General features: G+C 44.6%; 1 protein-coding gene across 2 annotated transcripts in view; it reads right to left on the bottom strand.

Annotated features, from left to right (window-relative positions):
* The window catches only part of ttn.2 (titin, tandem duplicate 2), a 257,670-nt gene that overhangs the window by 55,481 nt on the left and 185,310 nt on the right, over positions 1 to 16,879 (bottom strand). For both annotated transcript variants that reach the window (XM_055015033.1, XM_055015034.1), the window contains 15 exons: positions 16,537 to 16,839; positions 15,837 to 16,136; positions 15,461 to 15,748; positions 15,077 to 15,379; positions 14,415 to 14,717; positions 14,027 to 14,332; positions 13,445 to 13,732; positions 6,201 to 6,491; positions 5,681 to 5,968; positions 5,006 to 5,593; positions 3,329 to 3,433; positions 3,043 to 3,240; positions 2,630 to 2,926; positions 1,879 to 2,466; positions 122 to 424 (listed from right to left, as the gene is read on the bottom strand). In XM_055015033.1, coding sequence (XP_054871008.1) covers positions 122 to 424; positions 1,879 to 2,466; positions 2,630 to 2,926; positions 3,043 to 3,240; positions 3,329 to 3,433; positions 5,006 to 5,593; positions 5,681 to 5,968; positions 6,201 to 6,491; positions 13,445 to 13,732; positions 14,027 to 14,332; positions 14,415 to 14,717; positions 15,077 to 15,379; positions 15,461 to 15,748; positions 15,837 to 16,136; positions 16,537 to 16,839 — 4,749 coding nt within the window. The remainder of the gene's footprint in view (positions 1 to 121; positions 425 to 1,878; positions 2,467 to 2,629; positions 2,927 to 3,042; positions 3,241 to 3,328; positions 3,434 to 5,005; positions 5,594 to 5,680; positions 5,969 to 6,200; positions 6,492 to 13,444; positions 13,733 to 14,026; positions 14,333 to 14,414; positions 14,718 to 15,076; positions 15,380 to 15,460; positions 15,749 to 15,836; positions 16,137 to 16,536; positions 16,840 to 16,879) is intronic.

The raw sequence follows: 16,879 nt of genomic DNA, 5'->3' as shown, positions 1-16,879 counted from the left end.
AACAGGAGTTTATAGATGTTGATAGGAGTATTTTTTATTTAACAGGGAGGTCTGAAATGGACTTTCTGAAAATCAATTTTGCTGCCTTTCACAATTACATGGGAAAGCCAGATTTACTTACACACAATGTCCTTGGTCATCACAGGGCGAGACGGCTCACTTGGCTCCCCAAATCCAGCCTTGTTCTCAGCTGTGACTCTAAATTCATACTCTACTCCTTCGCTCAGGCCCTGCACCTTGAAGCGCAGGTCAGGGACTGTCCTTTTACAGGCTCTCACCCATCTCATTCCTCTCCTCTCCTTCCTCTCGACACAATATCCTCTAATGTCACTTCCACCGTCCTGTGCTGGTCTCTTCCATGAAATGGTGACAGCATTCCTGCTGACGTTATCAATCTCTGGGGTTGATGGGGGACCTGGTGGGCCTGCCGACACAAAATTTGCAAGAACATTGTTGTCATTAATACCTGGTAATCTTCTATGATTTTTGCACTTTTAACCATCTATTTTTTTACATATACACTACCAGTGAAAAGTTTTAGAATGCAACAGTTATCCCAGTTTCTTGTTGAAATTCAAGTAGTTCAAGTCCAATGAATAGCTTGAAATGGTACAAAGGTAAGTGGTGAACTGCCAGAGGTTAAAACAAGGTCAAGTTACCCACAATTGAAAAATAATGCACATTTTAGAATTATATAAATTGCCTATTTCAGGGAACAGAAATGGGTTAACAACTTAAAGCTGTTCTGCAGCAATGGAGGCTGATCAAGCCTTGAAAGCTGGTGCTACCAAATCGTACAGGAGTCCCAACTTTTCTAGATTCCTTCCAACCCCCTCTGTCTGCGTAAAGTAGTGCTGGAACCCACTGTGGAACCCTCCAGAGCATTATTAGAACAGGAAGTACTGCGGAAAGTAGTGTGTTGCTATAAAAATGGAGAGGAAAAGGCAATTAACAACAGAAGAGAGACAGACCATCAGAACACTTAAATATGGAGGTCTTTCCTACAGAGAGGAAGAAAGTCCAGGTGTCAGTGAGTCCAGTTTTCTTCTTCATCAAAAGGCTCAGAAACTGGAGGAAACTCTGACAGGAAGAGGTCTGGAAGACCCAAAGCCACAACAGAATCAGAAGACCAGTTGTGAGAGTCAGCAGCTCGGTGATAGGAGCTCACAGGACAACAGCTTCAATCTTCACAGAGGTCATAGGAAGAAGTTTAACTGTGGAGAGAAGACTTGGAGCTGCAGGTTTGACAGGTGGAGTTGCAGCAGAAAGCCGTTGCTAAGACATCAGAATAAGAAAAAGAGGCTTGCCTGGACCATGAAACACCACCAATGGACTACTGAAGACTGTAAGAAGGTGTTAAAGACTGATGGATCAAAATTTTAAATCTCTGGCTCATCAGCAGGATTTTTGTTTCACTGTTGTTTCAGTTGATTTCACTGTACTTTATACTCTGCATAATTGTGTTTGTGACAAATAAACATCTTGAATCTTGAATCAAAGTCTCCAGACTTAAATCCCATGGAGCTGGTTTGGATGAACTGGACAGAAGAGTGAAAGCAAAGAACCTACAAGAACCACATTTATGGAAACTTCTGCTACAGAGATGGGAGAACTTTCTGAAGAACATTTGATTTGCATTGTGGAAGGAATGAGTGAGTTCAGCTGTTAGATCTGTCGAAGGTGGTACTTTGATGAGTCCAAAGTTCAGATTGCATTTTGGTTTCTAGATTGATTTTTTTAAACTTCATTTATTTATTTCCTCTACGTCTTTATTTCAGAGAAAATTGAGGCATTAACATGCAGAATTTACGATAAAAATTGGAAAAAATTGAGGTGTTCTAAAACTTTTGACCGGTAGTGTATACTATATAAACTTACGGAAACTGTCGACCATTTTCACTGGACCAGACTGGCTTGAGTCTCCGGTGCCATACTGGTTCACAGCAGACACTCTGAAGATGTACTCATTGCCCTTGATGAGTTTGCTGGCTACATATCTGCAATCCATGACATTCTCAGCTAACTTGGTCCACTGCAAGCGGCTGGTTTCTCTCTTCTCTAGGATGTAGGACTTGATGGAGCAGCCTCCATCCTCCTCTGGTGGAAGCCAGGTCAAAGTGCACTTCTCAGCAGAGATGTTGCTGGCTTCGATGGGGCCTGGAGGTCCAGGCACATCCAGCACCTTCACCTTAACATGCTCTTCCTTAATGCCGAAAGGATTGCTGGCGGTGATGGTGTACTCTCCAGTGTTTTTGCGGCTTGCATACTTAATTGCCAGAGTGGAGGAGGTAGGGGTGCTGGTGATGGTGATGATATCAGAAGTCTTGAACTCGCGGCCTGCCTTGGACCAAACAGCAGTGGGTGGTGGTTTGCCTACAATCTTGGAGGCTGTGATTACAATTGTGTCTCCTGCCCTGACTGATACACCATCCTTCATGTCTGGATCAATAGTGATAGTTGGGGGCTCTGCAGAGAGGATAGCAGAAAGTTAAATGTATTTTCTACACTCAGCACAAATACACATTTGTGATTTTGAGCATATCTGTCAAACATAAATACATTTCAAGAACCTACAGTCACCCTGTTGTTTGAACTTGTAAATTACTAAAGGTAGTTAGGGTTAGCTTACCATACTCATCTTTGCAGGTCAAAAGCTCAGTGGACTCTGAAGGAATGCTGATTGCACCAGCAGCATTTCTGGCTCTGATCCTAAACTGATACTGAGATCCCTCTGTCAGGTCAGGGACAGTGAAGGCACAGCCCTGGACGTTGACATGGTTTGCCTTCATCCAGGTCTTGCCACCCGCCTCCAGCTTCTCCACCATGTAGCCAGTCACTTTGTAGCCACCGTCATATTTGGGAGCTGTCCATATCAGAGTGACTGTGCCCCTGGTGACGTTGATCACTTCAGGCTTGCCAGGAGGATCTAACAACACAAAGCAACACGAAAGTATTGAACCATACCAAAAACAAGAAATGCTCTAAAATACTTACGTAACATAAGCTTAACAAAAAACAAACAACAACAAATAGTGAACTCACCAATAGGATCCAGGGCGACCACAGCCTCAGTGACCTTGCTTGCCTTTCCTAGGCCGGCCATGTTCATGGCCATCACCCTAAACTCATACTCTAGTCCTTCAATCAGGCCAGTGACTCTACACTCCTTCATTCTCAGAGGAGTTTTACTGGCCCGTTTCCACATCAGACTGTTCCTCTCCTTAAACTCTATGTGATATCCTAGAAAAAAAATCATTTGGTCATAATGAAAGCTGCCAACTGTCTTCTCATGCTTAACAACAAACTGATATTTGTCACAGTGTGTTACCAGTAATTGGGGAGCCACCGGTGTCCTTCGGATCAGCCCAAGACAAGATAGCCGACTCATGGCGGATGCTCACAATCTCTGGAGGAGCAGGAGCCTCGGGCACATCTGAAGGCAGCAAGAGCGGAGTCAGAAATGACAGCAAGAAAATGGAAATATATACATTTAAACTAATGTCTATCACAACATCTGAGTTCAGTGTAACACAGGTCATTAAATGAGACGGGATAAAGTTGTGTTTTCTATACTGCTCTATAGAATTTTATTCATTTTTAATTTAATGCGTCACCTTTAAAATAATTCCCTTCTGCAAGCAAAATTAATATTAACATCTCAACAAGTCCTCATGTATTGTAATGAAAACAGCCAGGTGGGATCATTTTACTTGGTCAGTAAATTTTCTGTAAACAAGAGACAACTTTTTGACAAAATAGAAAAGGGTACATTGCTACACTGGATTTGTAATTCAAAATGGCGATTCCTCTTGAATTTGGGTGAATGACTAAATGATTTTTATGGTTTGACTTCAGAAACATTTCAGTCTCATAAGGTGAGTATTTGACACATAGTTGTCTCTTTATTTTTTACCATAAACTAGTGTTGCAGGTTATATCGATGTCAGAAAAGTACTGCATCACCAACACCCTACAATTAAACACGATAATATTCCCCAAATTATTACTAACAATGCTGAAAGAACGCATTAATAGAAGCTGGGTTTGCTATGTGTTTTTTCAATGTGCATGCAGGACAGTGTGTTTGCAGTTCTGCTTCCACTTCCTCTCCCATGAACACACTAGAGCTACTGCAGAGGCTGCAAATGGAACCCACGCAGGCAGACGCAAAACAAAATGGCATTATTTCCCTTCCAGCCAACAGTCAAGATGAGGCCATGAGCATCATAAACTGACTGTGAGAGATGTTTTACTGACACAAACTGAGGGAGTTGACATGTTGGCAAATCTCTCACATTGTCATGTTTTAAAATTCACAGAGCAACAGGTTATTGAAAGCAATAGAAGGCAGAGTTCACTTGGATGGACAACAAGCACACCACATTCACACCTACGGACAATTTAGAATCACCAATTAACCTCAGCATGTCTTGGACTGTTGGAAGAAGCTGGAGAACCTGGAGAACCCAGCGGTGAGAACATGGAGACTCCACACAGAGAGATCCCAGAACCAAATTCAAACCAGGACCTTCTAGCTCTGATGATGCTAACCACTGTGCCGCTCAACAACTACTGCTTCATTTTGTAGCTAAGTGAGCCATGTGTCAAACATCTCTGCATAGAAGCACAGCATTGACACAGGTAATGCTATCTCATGCTACTGTAAGCTGCTAAGTATCAGGCGAATCAACAACAGCAGTTATATGATTAACTGAATTTCTACAGATAGAAAGTGGAAAACAAAATGTGGACTGAATACTTGTTGCTCTGGTCTATGCAGGACTGAAGCTTTTCTAACATGAAAATGTGCACTGAAGTTCTGCTGCTCTAATGTCTTGAGTTTTGCTGTAGTCTTGATATATTTAGGTCACAAGTCATGATTTTGATGTTGTGGCAAAACTATAAACATTGTGCAATGGAACTGACTACTTTTAGAAGTAAAGCAAAGTAATTAAACTACAGAGGAAGTGTGAAATAAGTCTTGAATTAATGGAGTGGTACTCACTGAATGGATGCTGGGCGATGACTGGGTCAGACCTCAGATGTTCTCCAACCCCATACTTGTTCTCAGCGAACACTCTGAAGATGTACTCTATTCCATCATGCAGCCTGATCACCCTCATAGTGGTCTTCTGGATAGCTGAAGCCACCGTGGCCCATTTGTTGTCTGTCGTCCTCCTCTTCTCCACAATGTAGTTAGACACCTCAGCACCACCGTCATCTTTGGGTGGTCCCCATTCCAGCGTGATGCCGTCAGCAGTGATCTCATCAAACTTAATGGGTCCGGTGCAGATGCCGGGCTTGCCAACCACCTTCAGCTGGAACTTGCAGTCCTTAGAGCCGGCACTGTTCCTGACATTTATGGTATAGGTGTCGGCATCTCCTCTCTGGCAGTCCCTGATCAGCAGGGTAGTGACGCCCTGAGACACCTCAATGCACATCCGGCCCGTGTCGCCGAGCCCCATGTCACCCTTCTTCCAGGTGGCAGTGGGGTAGGGAATTCCAATGACAGGGATGTTGATGCGTGTTGTGCTGCCCTCCTTCACCACACAGCAGCCGTCATGCAGACTGCTCAAGTTACAGTCAGGTAGCACTAAAATAGGAAGAAATGTGCTCATCAGAAACAACAATCTGATGTTGTAGAAATATGGCATGACGGCTAATCAGGCTGATTCCTTACCAAACTGGTCCTTAGCGACAACAGTAAGCTCAGTGGGTGGTCCCTCGCCGGACTCATTGAGCGCCTTGACTCTAAATGAATACTCCTTGCCCTCGGTCAACTCACTGATGGTGTGTGAAGTGTTCTTGCCCTTCAGTACCTGCTTCCACTTCTCTTCACCTTCACTCTGCTCCAGGATGTATGCTGTGACATGGCTTCCACCATCGCTGATGGGTTTCTTCCAGCCGAGGGTGATGGTGTCCTTGGTGGTCTTCTGGGCTTTGAAATCCATCACTGAACCAGGTTGCTCTGAAGAGGAAGGAGATTTGAGGACATTGAGTTTGTGTCGTTTCTCATCCTCATTTATTCTGATGATTCCAGTAGTCATTTACTGACACTTTATTTCATTCTAACTACTTTTAGACCAACAGAAAGTACTTCCCTGTATCTCTATTCTATCAAAAACGATTCGAGCATACTCAAATATTCCCTTCCCTGTGCTGTAAAAATTCTATTCCAATTTTAAAAATCTTGTATGTACCTGAGGCCCGAATGCTGCCTGCAGTCTCGCAGCCTTCTCCAATGCCGTAAGCATTTTCAGCCAGCACTCTGAAGCAGTAGGCCTGCCCACCCTCCAGGTTGGTGATCCTGAAGGAGGTCTTGGGGCATTCGGCTGACACACAAGTCCATGCCTTCCTCTCCGCCAGACGTTTTTCCACAATGTAGCTCTTTACTGGGCTGCCACCGTCGATCAGTGGGGCATCCCAAGTAATGCAGGCGTGAGTTCTGGAGGTCTCTTTCACAATCAGATTTATGGGTGGTCCAGGAGAATCTAAAAAAGGTGGGGAAGTAGATTTGTTGACTAAAGTGCAACACAAATTAGGCCCTAGCAACAGGTGTGGGAGTGAAAACATTTCCAAACTAAATATTTACATTTGAATACTACATTTTACATCATCAGCACAGTCTCCCATTGCAGGCAGACAGAAAAAGCACAGCTTGCTTACACTTGATTACATATTTTTATCTATGGATATCTATAGTAAATATACTGTAATTGTGTGCTAACAGCTGTATTTCATAAAATGCCTTGACCTACTCTAAAGGCTGATTGATCGTTGAAAAAGCTTTTCAACCAGACTGAACCAGATTACATGTCACTAACTTTGTGTTTCTCTTGATGTTCTGTGTTTGTTGTCTCTGCAGGTGTCTTTGGATCTGGAGCTTCACATCTTTGACCTGCAGTTCTCTCTGACCTCCATAATGTTAATTTTTCTGTTTGTTCTCCATCTGACTACTGACGTCTGACGTCACGGTGAGCGTATTGCGTCACTTCCTGTTGTAGCGCTGTGTTGTGTTCTGTGACTGTTGTAGCTTATCCACTCCATCTAATTTGATATTCATTAAATCTGTGTGTAGCGGTAATATTTGAATCGTAACATGCACTCGTTTTCTTCAAGCACCTTCTCAGTACTTAATTCTAAGTTAATCTGTTATCTCTGTCCGCTAGCCTAGCACTTAGCAGTTAGCATGGCTTCTCCCTCTTCCTCTCCTTCTCTTTCCTGCTCAGTGTGTCACATGTTTAGTTACTCCTCTGCCTCCTTTAGTGATAACGATACCTGTAATAAATGCAGTCTCTTTGTAGCTTTGGAGGCGAGGCTCTCTGAATTGGAAGCGCGGCTCCGCACCATGGAAAACACCCCGCTAGCTGTTAGCCAGGCCCCCTTAGCTGGTGCGGACCGCAATAGCATAGCTGCTAGTGTAGCTTCTGCTAGCTGCCCCCTAGCAGCTCCCGAGCAGCCGGGAAGTCAGGGTAGCTGGGTGACAGTTCGTAGGAAATGTAATCCTAAGCTCAAGCCCGCTGTCCCGGCACACCACAAACCGCTTCACGTTTCTAATCGTTTTTCCCCACTCAACGACACACCCGCTGAGAAACCAACTCTGATCATTGGCAGCTCCATAGTCAGAAACGTGACGCTAGCGACACCAGCAACCATAGTAAAATGCCTCCCAGGGGCCAGAGCGGGCGACATAGAAGCAAATTTGAAACTGCTGGCTAAAGACAATCGTAAATACAGTAAGATTGTTATTCACGTCGGCGGTAATGACACCTGGTTACGCCAATCGGAGGTCACCAAAGTTAGTGTGGCATCGGTGCGTAACTTTGCCAAAACCATGTTGGACTCCGTAGTTTTCTCTGGACCCCTGCCTGATCTGACCAGCGATGATATGTTTAGCCGCATGTCGTCGTTTCGCCGCTGGGTGTCTACGTGGTGTAATGCAAACGACGTTGGCTTTATAGACAATTGGAGCTCTTTCTGGGGAAAACCTGGTCTGATTAGGAGAGACGGCATCCATCCCACTTTGGCTGGTGCAGCTCTCATTTCTAGGAATATGGCTGATTTTATTAGAACTCCTAAAGCATGACAACCCAGAGTTCAGACCAGGATGCTGAGTTGTAGTCTTCCACACCTCTCTGCAGTTTCCTCACAGCTGTCACCCTCCAGTAATTCAGTTAGCTTTATTGAGACTGTGTCTGTCCCCCGACCACCAAAATTCAATAAATTAAACAATTCAAATATAAACAAAAGACATAGTAACCATAAAAATCTAATTAAAATTAATACCACTATTTCAACTGAGCGAAGAAACAGGGCAATTAAATGTGGTCTGTTAAATATTAGATCTCTCTCGTCTAAATCTGTTAGTAAATGATTTGATAACTGATCACCAGATTGATTTGTTCTGTTTGACTGAAACATGGTTGCAGCAGGAAGAATATGTTAGTCTAAATGAATCAACTCCTTCTAGTCATTCTAACTGTCATGTCCCTCCAATCACAGGCCGAGGAGGAGGAGTGGCAGCAATTTACCTCTCTAGCTTAAAAATGAACCAGAGACCTAAACCTAGTTACAGTTCATTTGAAAATCTTACTCTCAGTCTCTCTCATCCAGATTTAAAAGCTCAGAAACCAGTTTTATTTGTTGTTGTATATCGTCCTCCTGCTCCTTCCTCTGAGTTTTTATCTCAATTCTCAGACTTTTTATCTGATTTAGTGCTCAGCTCAGATAAAGTCATTACTGTGGGTGACTTTAACATTCATGTTGATGTGGACAGTGACAGCCTTACGACTGCTTTTAATTCAATATTAGACTCAATCGGGTTTTCTCAACATGTAAATAAACCAACTCATAGTTTTAATCACACCCTTGACCTCGTTCTGACTTATGGCATAGAAATCAAACAGTTAACAGTATTTCCCCGGCACCCTCTTCTTTCTGACCATTTTATGGTAACATTTCAATTTACAACAATAGATTGTATAGGAGTTAAGAATAAATATCATTACAGTAGATGTCTGACAATTTGGTGACTAAATTTAAGGAATAATACTCTCTCTATTTAGTTCAGCACCACTTACTGATATAATGGAAGGGAAATATTACAATTTTACCCCCACAGAAGTGGATTATATTGTTAATAATGCTGCAGCCTCACTGCGTACAACACTTGATAGTGTTGCACCTGTAAAAAAGAAAGTTCTATCTCAGAGAGGACCTGCTCCTTGGTATAATTCCCAGCTGCGGACTTTAAAGCAGGCGTCCCGAAAGCTGGAAAGGAAGTGGTATTCCACTAATTTAGAGGAAGTTTATGTAGCTTGGAAAAATAGTCTAGTAATTTATAAAAAAGCTCTTGGTAATGCCAGGACAACATATTATTCATCTTTAATAGAGGAAAACAAGAACAACCCCAGGTTTCTCTTCAGCACTGTAGCCAGGCTGACAAAGAGTCAGAGCTCTGTTGAACCTTGTATTCCTTTAGCTTTGAGCAGTAACAACTTCATGAGCTTCTTTACAAATAAAATTATTATGATTAGAGAAAAAATTAATCTGGCCCTTCCTACAAATGTCACAGATGTATCATCGAGTACAGATGCTTTAGAATTGGCTGTAAGACCAGATGGATATTTAGAATTTTTCACTCCCATACATCTCTCTGAACTAATTTAAATAGTTTCTACATCCAAACCATCGACATGTCTTTTAGATCCTATCCCAACTAGACTGTTCAAGGAGGCTTTACCTTTAATTAATTCCTCAATGTTAGATCTGATTAATCTCTCTCTAGTAACAGGTTATGTACCACAGGCTTTTAAGGTTGCTGTAATTAAACCATCCATCCATCCATCCATCTTCTACCGCTGGTCCGGGTCGGGTCGCGGGGGCAGCAGCTTTAGGAGGGAAGCCCAGACCTCCCTCTCCCCGGCCACATCATCTAGCTCCTCCCGGGGGACCCCAAGGCGTTCCCAGGCCAGCTGGGAGACATAGTCTCTCCAGCGTGTCCTGGGTCTTCCCCGGGGCCTCCTCCCAGTGGGACGTGCCCTAAACACCTCACTGGGGAGGCGTCCGGGGGGCATCCTAATTAGATGCCCGAGCCACCTCATCTGGCTCCTCTCTACGCGGAGGAGCAGCGGCTCTACTCTGAGATCCTCCCGGATGGCCGAGCTTCTCACCCTATCTCTAAGGGAGAGCCCAGCCACCCTGCGGAGGAAACTCATTTCAGCCGCTTGTACCCGCGATCTTGTTCTTTCGGTCACTACCCAAAGCTCGTGACCATAGGTGAGGGTAGGAACGTAGATCGACCGGTAAATTGAGAGCTTCGCCTTTCGGCTCAGCTCCCTCTTTACCACGACGGACCTGTACAACGCCCGCATTACTGCGGAGGCCGTAGCAATCCGCCGGTCGATCTCTCGCTCCATCCTTCCCTCACTCGTGAACAAGACCCCGAGGTACTTAAACTCCTCCACTTGGGGCAGGACCTCATCCCTGACCCGGAGAGTGCACTCCACCCTTTTCCGGCTGAGGACCATGGACTCGGATTTGGAGGTGCTGATCCTCATCCCAACCGCTTCACACTCGGCTGCGAACCGATCCAGTGAGAGTTGGAGGTCCTGGCATGATGAAGCCAACAGGACCACATCATCCGCGAAAAGCAGTGACGGAATCCTGAGGTCACCAAACCGGACCCCCTCAGCACCCTGGCTGCGCCTAGATATTCTGTCCATAAAAATTATGAACAGAATCGGTGACAAAGGGCAGCCCTGGCGGAGTCCAACTCTCACTAGAAACGAGTTCGACTTATTGCCAGAGATGCGGACCAAGCTCTGGCACCGGTCATACAGGGAACGGACAGCCTGTATTAGGTGGTCCGTTACCCCGTACTCCCGGAGCACCCCCCAGAGGGTTCCCCGAGGGACACGGTCGAAAGCCTTCTCCAGATCCACAGAACACATGTGGACTGGTTGGGCAAACTCCCATGCACCCTCAAGGACCCTGCTGAGGGTGTAGAGCTGGTCCACAGTTCCACGGCCGGGACGAAAACCACATTGCTCCTCCTGAATCCGAGGTTCGACTATCCGGCGGACCCTCCTCTCCAGTACCCCTGAATAGACCTTCCCGGGGAGGCTGAGGAGTGTGATCCCCCTATAGTTGGAACACACCCTAAATGTAATTAAACCTTTACTTAAAAAGCCCACTCTAGATCCAGATGTTTTAGCCAACTATCGATCAATTTCCAACCTCCCATTTCTCTCTAAAATTCTGGAAAGAACATCAATAATTGTAAATCAATTATGTGAACATTTGCAAAGGAATAGCTTGTTTGAAGAGTTTCAGTCAGGCTTCAGAGTGCATCATAGCACAGAAACAGCTCTGGTGAAAGTTACTAATGACCTTCTCATAGCGTCAGATAATGGACTGGTCTCTATACTTATTTTGTTGGACCTTAGTGCAGCATTTGATACAATCGACGACAAACTTTTATTACAGCGACTAGAACATTGTATTGGCATTAAAGGGACAGCACTGGACTGGTTTAAATCCTACTTATCAGACAGGTTCCAGTTTGTGCATGTCAACAATGACTCTTCTGAGCATACTAGGGTTAATCATGGAGTTCCTCAGGGTTCTGTCTTAGGACCAATACTGTTCACATTATACATGCTTCCCTTAGGCAATATTATTAGGAAGCACTGTATTAATTTCCATTGTTACGCTGATGACACTCAATTGTATTTATCTATGAAGCCAGATGAAACTAATCAGCTAGCCAGACTGCAAGATTGTCTTAAGGACATAAAGACCTTGATGACCTATAATTTCCTACTACTAAATTCAGACACTGAAGTCATTGTATTTGGCCCCAAACATCTTAGAAAACTGTTTTCAAAGCATATAGTCACTCTGGATGGCATTACATTGGCCTCCAGTACTACTGTGAGGAACCTCAGCGTTATCTTTGACCAGGACATGTCCTTTAACTCACACATAAAACAAATCTGTAGGACTTCCTTTTTCCACCTGAGAAATATTGTGAAAATCAGGAACATCCTGTCTCAGAGTGATGCAGAAAAACTAGTCCGTGCATTTGTTACTTCCAGGCTTGACTATTGTAATTCCTTATTATCAGGTTGTCCCAAAAGCTCTCTGAAACATCTACAGCTGATCCAAAATGCTGCAGCCAGAGTACTGATGGGAGTTAGCAAGAGAGATCATATTTCTCCTATACTGGTTTCTCTTCATTGGCTTCCTGTTAAATCTAGAATAGAATTCAAAATCCTTCTTCTGACATATAAAGCTCTTAACAACCAATCTCCATCATATCTTAAAGACCTGATACCATATTATCCTAGCAGAACTCTTCGCTCTCAGACTGCAGGCTTACTTGTTGTTCCTAGAATCTCTAAAAGTAGAATGTGAGGCAGAGCCTTCAGTTATCAGCTCCTCTCCTGTGGAACCAGCTCCCAGTTTGGGTTCGGGAGGCGGACACCCTCTCTATTTTTAAGACCAGGCTTAAAACCTTCCTTTTTGACAAAGCTTATAGTTAGGGCTGACTGGGGGACCCTGACGGGGTAAGCTGGTGTTTTCATTTGCAAAACTGACTTCCCCTCTTGACGTCCCTTTAGTTTGCCCCTAGTTCTGCTGCTATAGGCCTAGGCTGCTGGGGGACCTCTCTGGATGCACTGAGCCCTTCTCTAACTACCTTTGTATTTACTATATATACCATTATTGCATTACACTCACTCTGTTTCTTTCTGTGTCCTTTCTCCAAGTGTCCCTGGTCCCAGAGCTGGATGCTTCAGATCTGTGGTTGTTCTCCCACCAACTGTAACCCTCTACCTCTTCCCCTCTACCTCTATCCCTCTATCTCTACCTCTACCTCTCTACCTCTTCTGTCCCTCTCAACCCACCCGGCCAGCAGCAGATGGGTCCCCCACATAAAGAGCCGGGTTCTGCTCGAGGTTTTTTTCCCTGTTAAAAGGGTGTTTTCCTTGCCACTGTCGCCTTAGGGCTGCTCTGGGGTTCAGGCATATGGGTTCTGTAAAGCGTCTCGAGACAATTTGACTGTAATTGGCACTATATAAATAAAATTGAATTGAATTGAATTGAATTGAATCTTTATCCCCACCCTCCTCATCCCACTCTCACCCCAACAGTGAAGGTAGATGGCCGTCTAACCTGAACCTGGTTCTGTCTGAGTTTCTTTCTCCTACTTAAGAAGGAATCCAAAGGGAACTTTGGATTGTTGGGTTCTCTGTTCTGTGTTTACAATTTGTAAAGTCTCCAACTTACTATGCAAAGTGCTGTGAGATGACATATTATGAATTGGCACTATATAAATAAAATTGAATTTAATTGATTCAGTTTAGTTTTAACCAATGTTCCATTACTACTCCAAACCAAGCTGTGGTGTGTACTGCTCACTTCATACAACAGAACTTCTTACCATGGACCTTCACCACGATGGTGTAGCTCTTGGAGCCGCTGCTGTTCTCCAGTGACAGGCCGTATTTGCCAGCATCGTATCTGTTAATGTCCTCAACCATCAGCAGGGTGTCCCAGTCTGATGTCTTGATCAGCAGGCCCTGCCTCTCCTTCAGGTTGGCATTCACCTTCGTCCACGTCACCTTCGGGGCTGGACGTCCTCTCAGCGGGACGTACAGCCTCATGGTGACACCAGCTCGCAGAACCAAAGCCTTTCTCAGGTCAGCATCCAGCTCAGCTTCAGGAGCGACTGAAGGAAGACAGATCGACGTGAGTAATGCCATCATAAGATCTGCTGGTCTAACATTCTTTTCTCAGTTTGTCTGGCTGGCTGTATTCTTGTTATTAAGCAGGAAAAACAGATTATTTTTTTGATCATCAGTTCACTGTTATCTTCAGGTGACTGTGATGATGCACCATGAAATATCCTGACAAACTAACTACTGAGGCAGGGCTAAAGATTTCAAAGATATTTAATGCACCACTTTTTAAAATGCGATGCACGCTTCCAGAATAAAAAGGTGTAATAAACTGCTGAACATACTCAAGATGTCCTTGGCCATGTGGTTTCCAGCGACCTCACTGGGCTCACTATAGCCGATCTTGTTGACAGCAGTGACTCTGAACTGGTACTCAGTGTTGTCCATCAGGCCAGTCACCAGGAATTTGGTGGCCTGGAGTTTCTTCGGGACATTACACTTCATCCAGTCCTCGCCATCGGCTCGCTTGCATTCCACCAGATATCCGATGATCTCGCAGCCACCATCGTAAGCTGGCTTGGTCCAGCTCAGGCTAATGGAGCTCTTGGTGGAGTCCACCACCTTAGGAAAAGCAGGTGGACCAGGAGGATCTGAAGAAATAAATGTGTGAATGAAACATTTGAAGCATTTCAGTTGAATGTGCAAAGTGTTTTTTTAAAAGCAGGTACTCACAGACAGGGTCAACAACCAGCGCAGCATTGGATGCATCGCTGGGTTTGCCCAGACCGGCCTTGTTCATGGCGATGACTCTGAACTCGTACTCGGAGCCCTCCATCAGCTGAGCTGCCTTAATGGTCCTGTCGATGACTGGCCGGCGGTTTACCTTCGCCCAGGACAGCTCGGTGGCCTCACGCTTCTCCACCATGTAGCCCAGGATGGGAGCCTTGCCGTCATTGGACGGGGCCTTCCAGCTGACAGTCATAGAGTCCTTGGTGATGTTGGTGATGACAGGTGGCTCGCAAGGACCAGGAACATCTGAGGAACAAGAAAGACAGAAGGTTGTGATGATCTTGCATCAGAGTTAAGCTAGTGTCTTCGATGGACAAAATTTGGTAAATGTTAAAAATGTAAAGATAAGGACGATTAGTAACGATTAAATGTTGAAAAATAAATAGTAATCACTGAAACATACTTTAATGATACTACCCTCTGGGGTCACTCAGCCATCTACTACTGTAGCGGAGCTCATGTCATATTTTTAATAATTTATCTCGAACAGATGTGTGGAGCTACTTGCTTTAAATATTGTCCTGCAGCACAAATCAGCTGTGAATTTTTTAAAATGTTTATTATATTTTTCTGCACATATCTCTGCACAGTTAATGTTTTCTTACCATACGGGTTTTTGACCATGACAGCGTCGGTCATGACGGGGTCTCCCACTCCATACTGGTTCTCAGCACTGACTCGGAGCTGGTACTCGTGTCCCTCGATGAGTTTCTCCACTGAACAGTCAGTTACGTGTCCGTGGATGTTGGAGGTGACCAGCGCCCAGTTGGCCCTGCTGGTTTCACGCTTCTCAATGATGTAGTTGGTGATTTCAGAGCCACCATCTGCGAGCGGGGGTTCCCATCGCAGCTTTACGCGGTCAGCAAACACTTTGGTGATTTTCACTGAGGCTGGAGGGCCCGGTTTGTCTGCAGAGGGACAATCAGGAGGTAAGCTCCGATTTTTGTTTGCTTGCTCACTGAAATAAAATGCTCTTAAATCCAACTTACCAAGCACCTTAACCTTGATGGTGGCATACTTGCTACCATTGATGTTCTCCGCAGTAATGGTGTAGTCTCCAGACTCCTTCCTGGTGACCGAGTAGAGCTCAAGCAGGTGAAGGTGTTTCTTCTGGGTCATCTTCATTCCTTCAGCGAGGACCAGAGGCACTCCATCTCTCTTCCAGCTCACTTTGGGCAGCGGCTTGCCAAACACCTCGGCATCCAGGAAGACGTTCTCTCCAGCTTTCACTATAATCAAGTTCTTCATGTTGAGACCCAGTTCCACACGAGGAGGAACTACATAGAAGAAACACAAAGAAAGATTGTCATTATTTATCAGTTATTTAATGCGACTGTTGGTCTTGCTTGCTGTGTGGCATCGTACCGTTCTCTGCGATGACAGGGATAGGGTCGGACAGCTCAGATGGCAGGCTGGTGTTGATGGCAGTCCTGGCCATGACTCTGAACTGGTACTGCTGCCCCTCTTCAAGGCCAGTAACCACATAGCTTTCTGTCTGGATGTTCATGCAGTTGGCATTGCAGCGAGTCCACTTGTCTTCAGGAAGCTTTGTGTACTCCACATGGTAGCCAATCAGCTTGCTGCCACCGTCGTGCTTGGGACGACTCCAGACCAATGAGACGGAGTTCTTGGTTACATCCATTGGCTCAGGTTTACCAGGTGGGTCTGTATAAAAACAAATCAAAGGGTTAGTTTTGCTGTCAACATAAGAAAGAATTTGGCAATTTATAATAAAATCTACATTAAACAGAAAACTTTAGCAAAGGCCCAGACTAGTCTTCAACTGATTAAATTATCACAATATCTCAAGAAATGTCGTTTTGAAGCCTGTTGTCCCGAAATAGATATTTGTGATTATGATAACTTAACTGAGAAATCTCAGACTGCAGCAGATGACATGCATGAAGATTATTTTTTAATTAGTTTTAATCTTTCTCTGTTTCATTTTGTTGTAATGCTTTAATATTGGAAGTGAAATGTATAATTTCTTATTTGTCTTTAACCTTCTCTAAATCTCCGAAGGTTAATAAAAAAGAGACATGAGAATGTAATGTATTTTTCGTACCGACAGCAGTTCTGGCAGTGATGAAGTCTGTCTGCTTGCAGGGTTTGCCTTGCCCAGCCATGTTGAGTGCTGACAGCCTGAAGGTGTACTCCAGGCCTTCGATCAGGCCTGTGCAGGTGTACTGGGTGGCTTTGACCACAGACTCATTGGCCTTCACCCATAGAAGGCTGTTTCTCTCCTTCTTTTCAATGCAGTATCCTGTGATGGGGCTGCCACCGTCACTGCTGGGACGCTCCCACGACAGGATGACAAAGTCCTTGTTGATCTTGTTAATCTGCAGGTTTCTGGGCTCACTCGGAGGATCTTTAAAAACATAAACAAAACAAAAAAAACCCATTAACGT

The sequence above is a fragment of the Amphiprion ocellaris genome, chromosome 11 (genome assembly GCF_022539595.1).
Source record: "Amphiprion ocellaris isolate individual 3 ecotype Okinawa chromosome 11, ASM2253959v1, whole genome shotgun sequence".
Taxonomy (NCBI): Eukaryota; Metazoa; Chordata; class Actinopteri; family Pomacentridae; genus Amphiprion; species Amphiprion ocellaris.
This window is presented reverse-complemented; position numbering and strand designations above follow the sequence as displayed.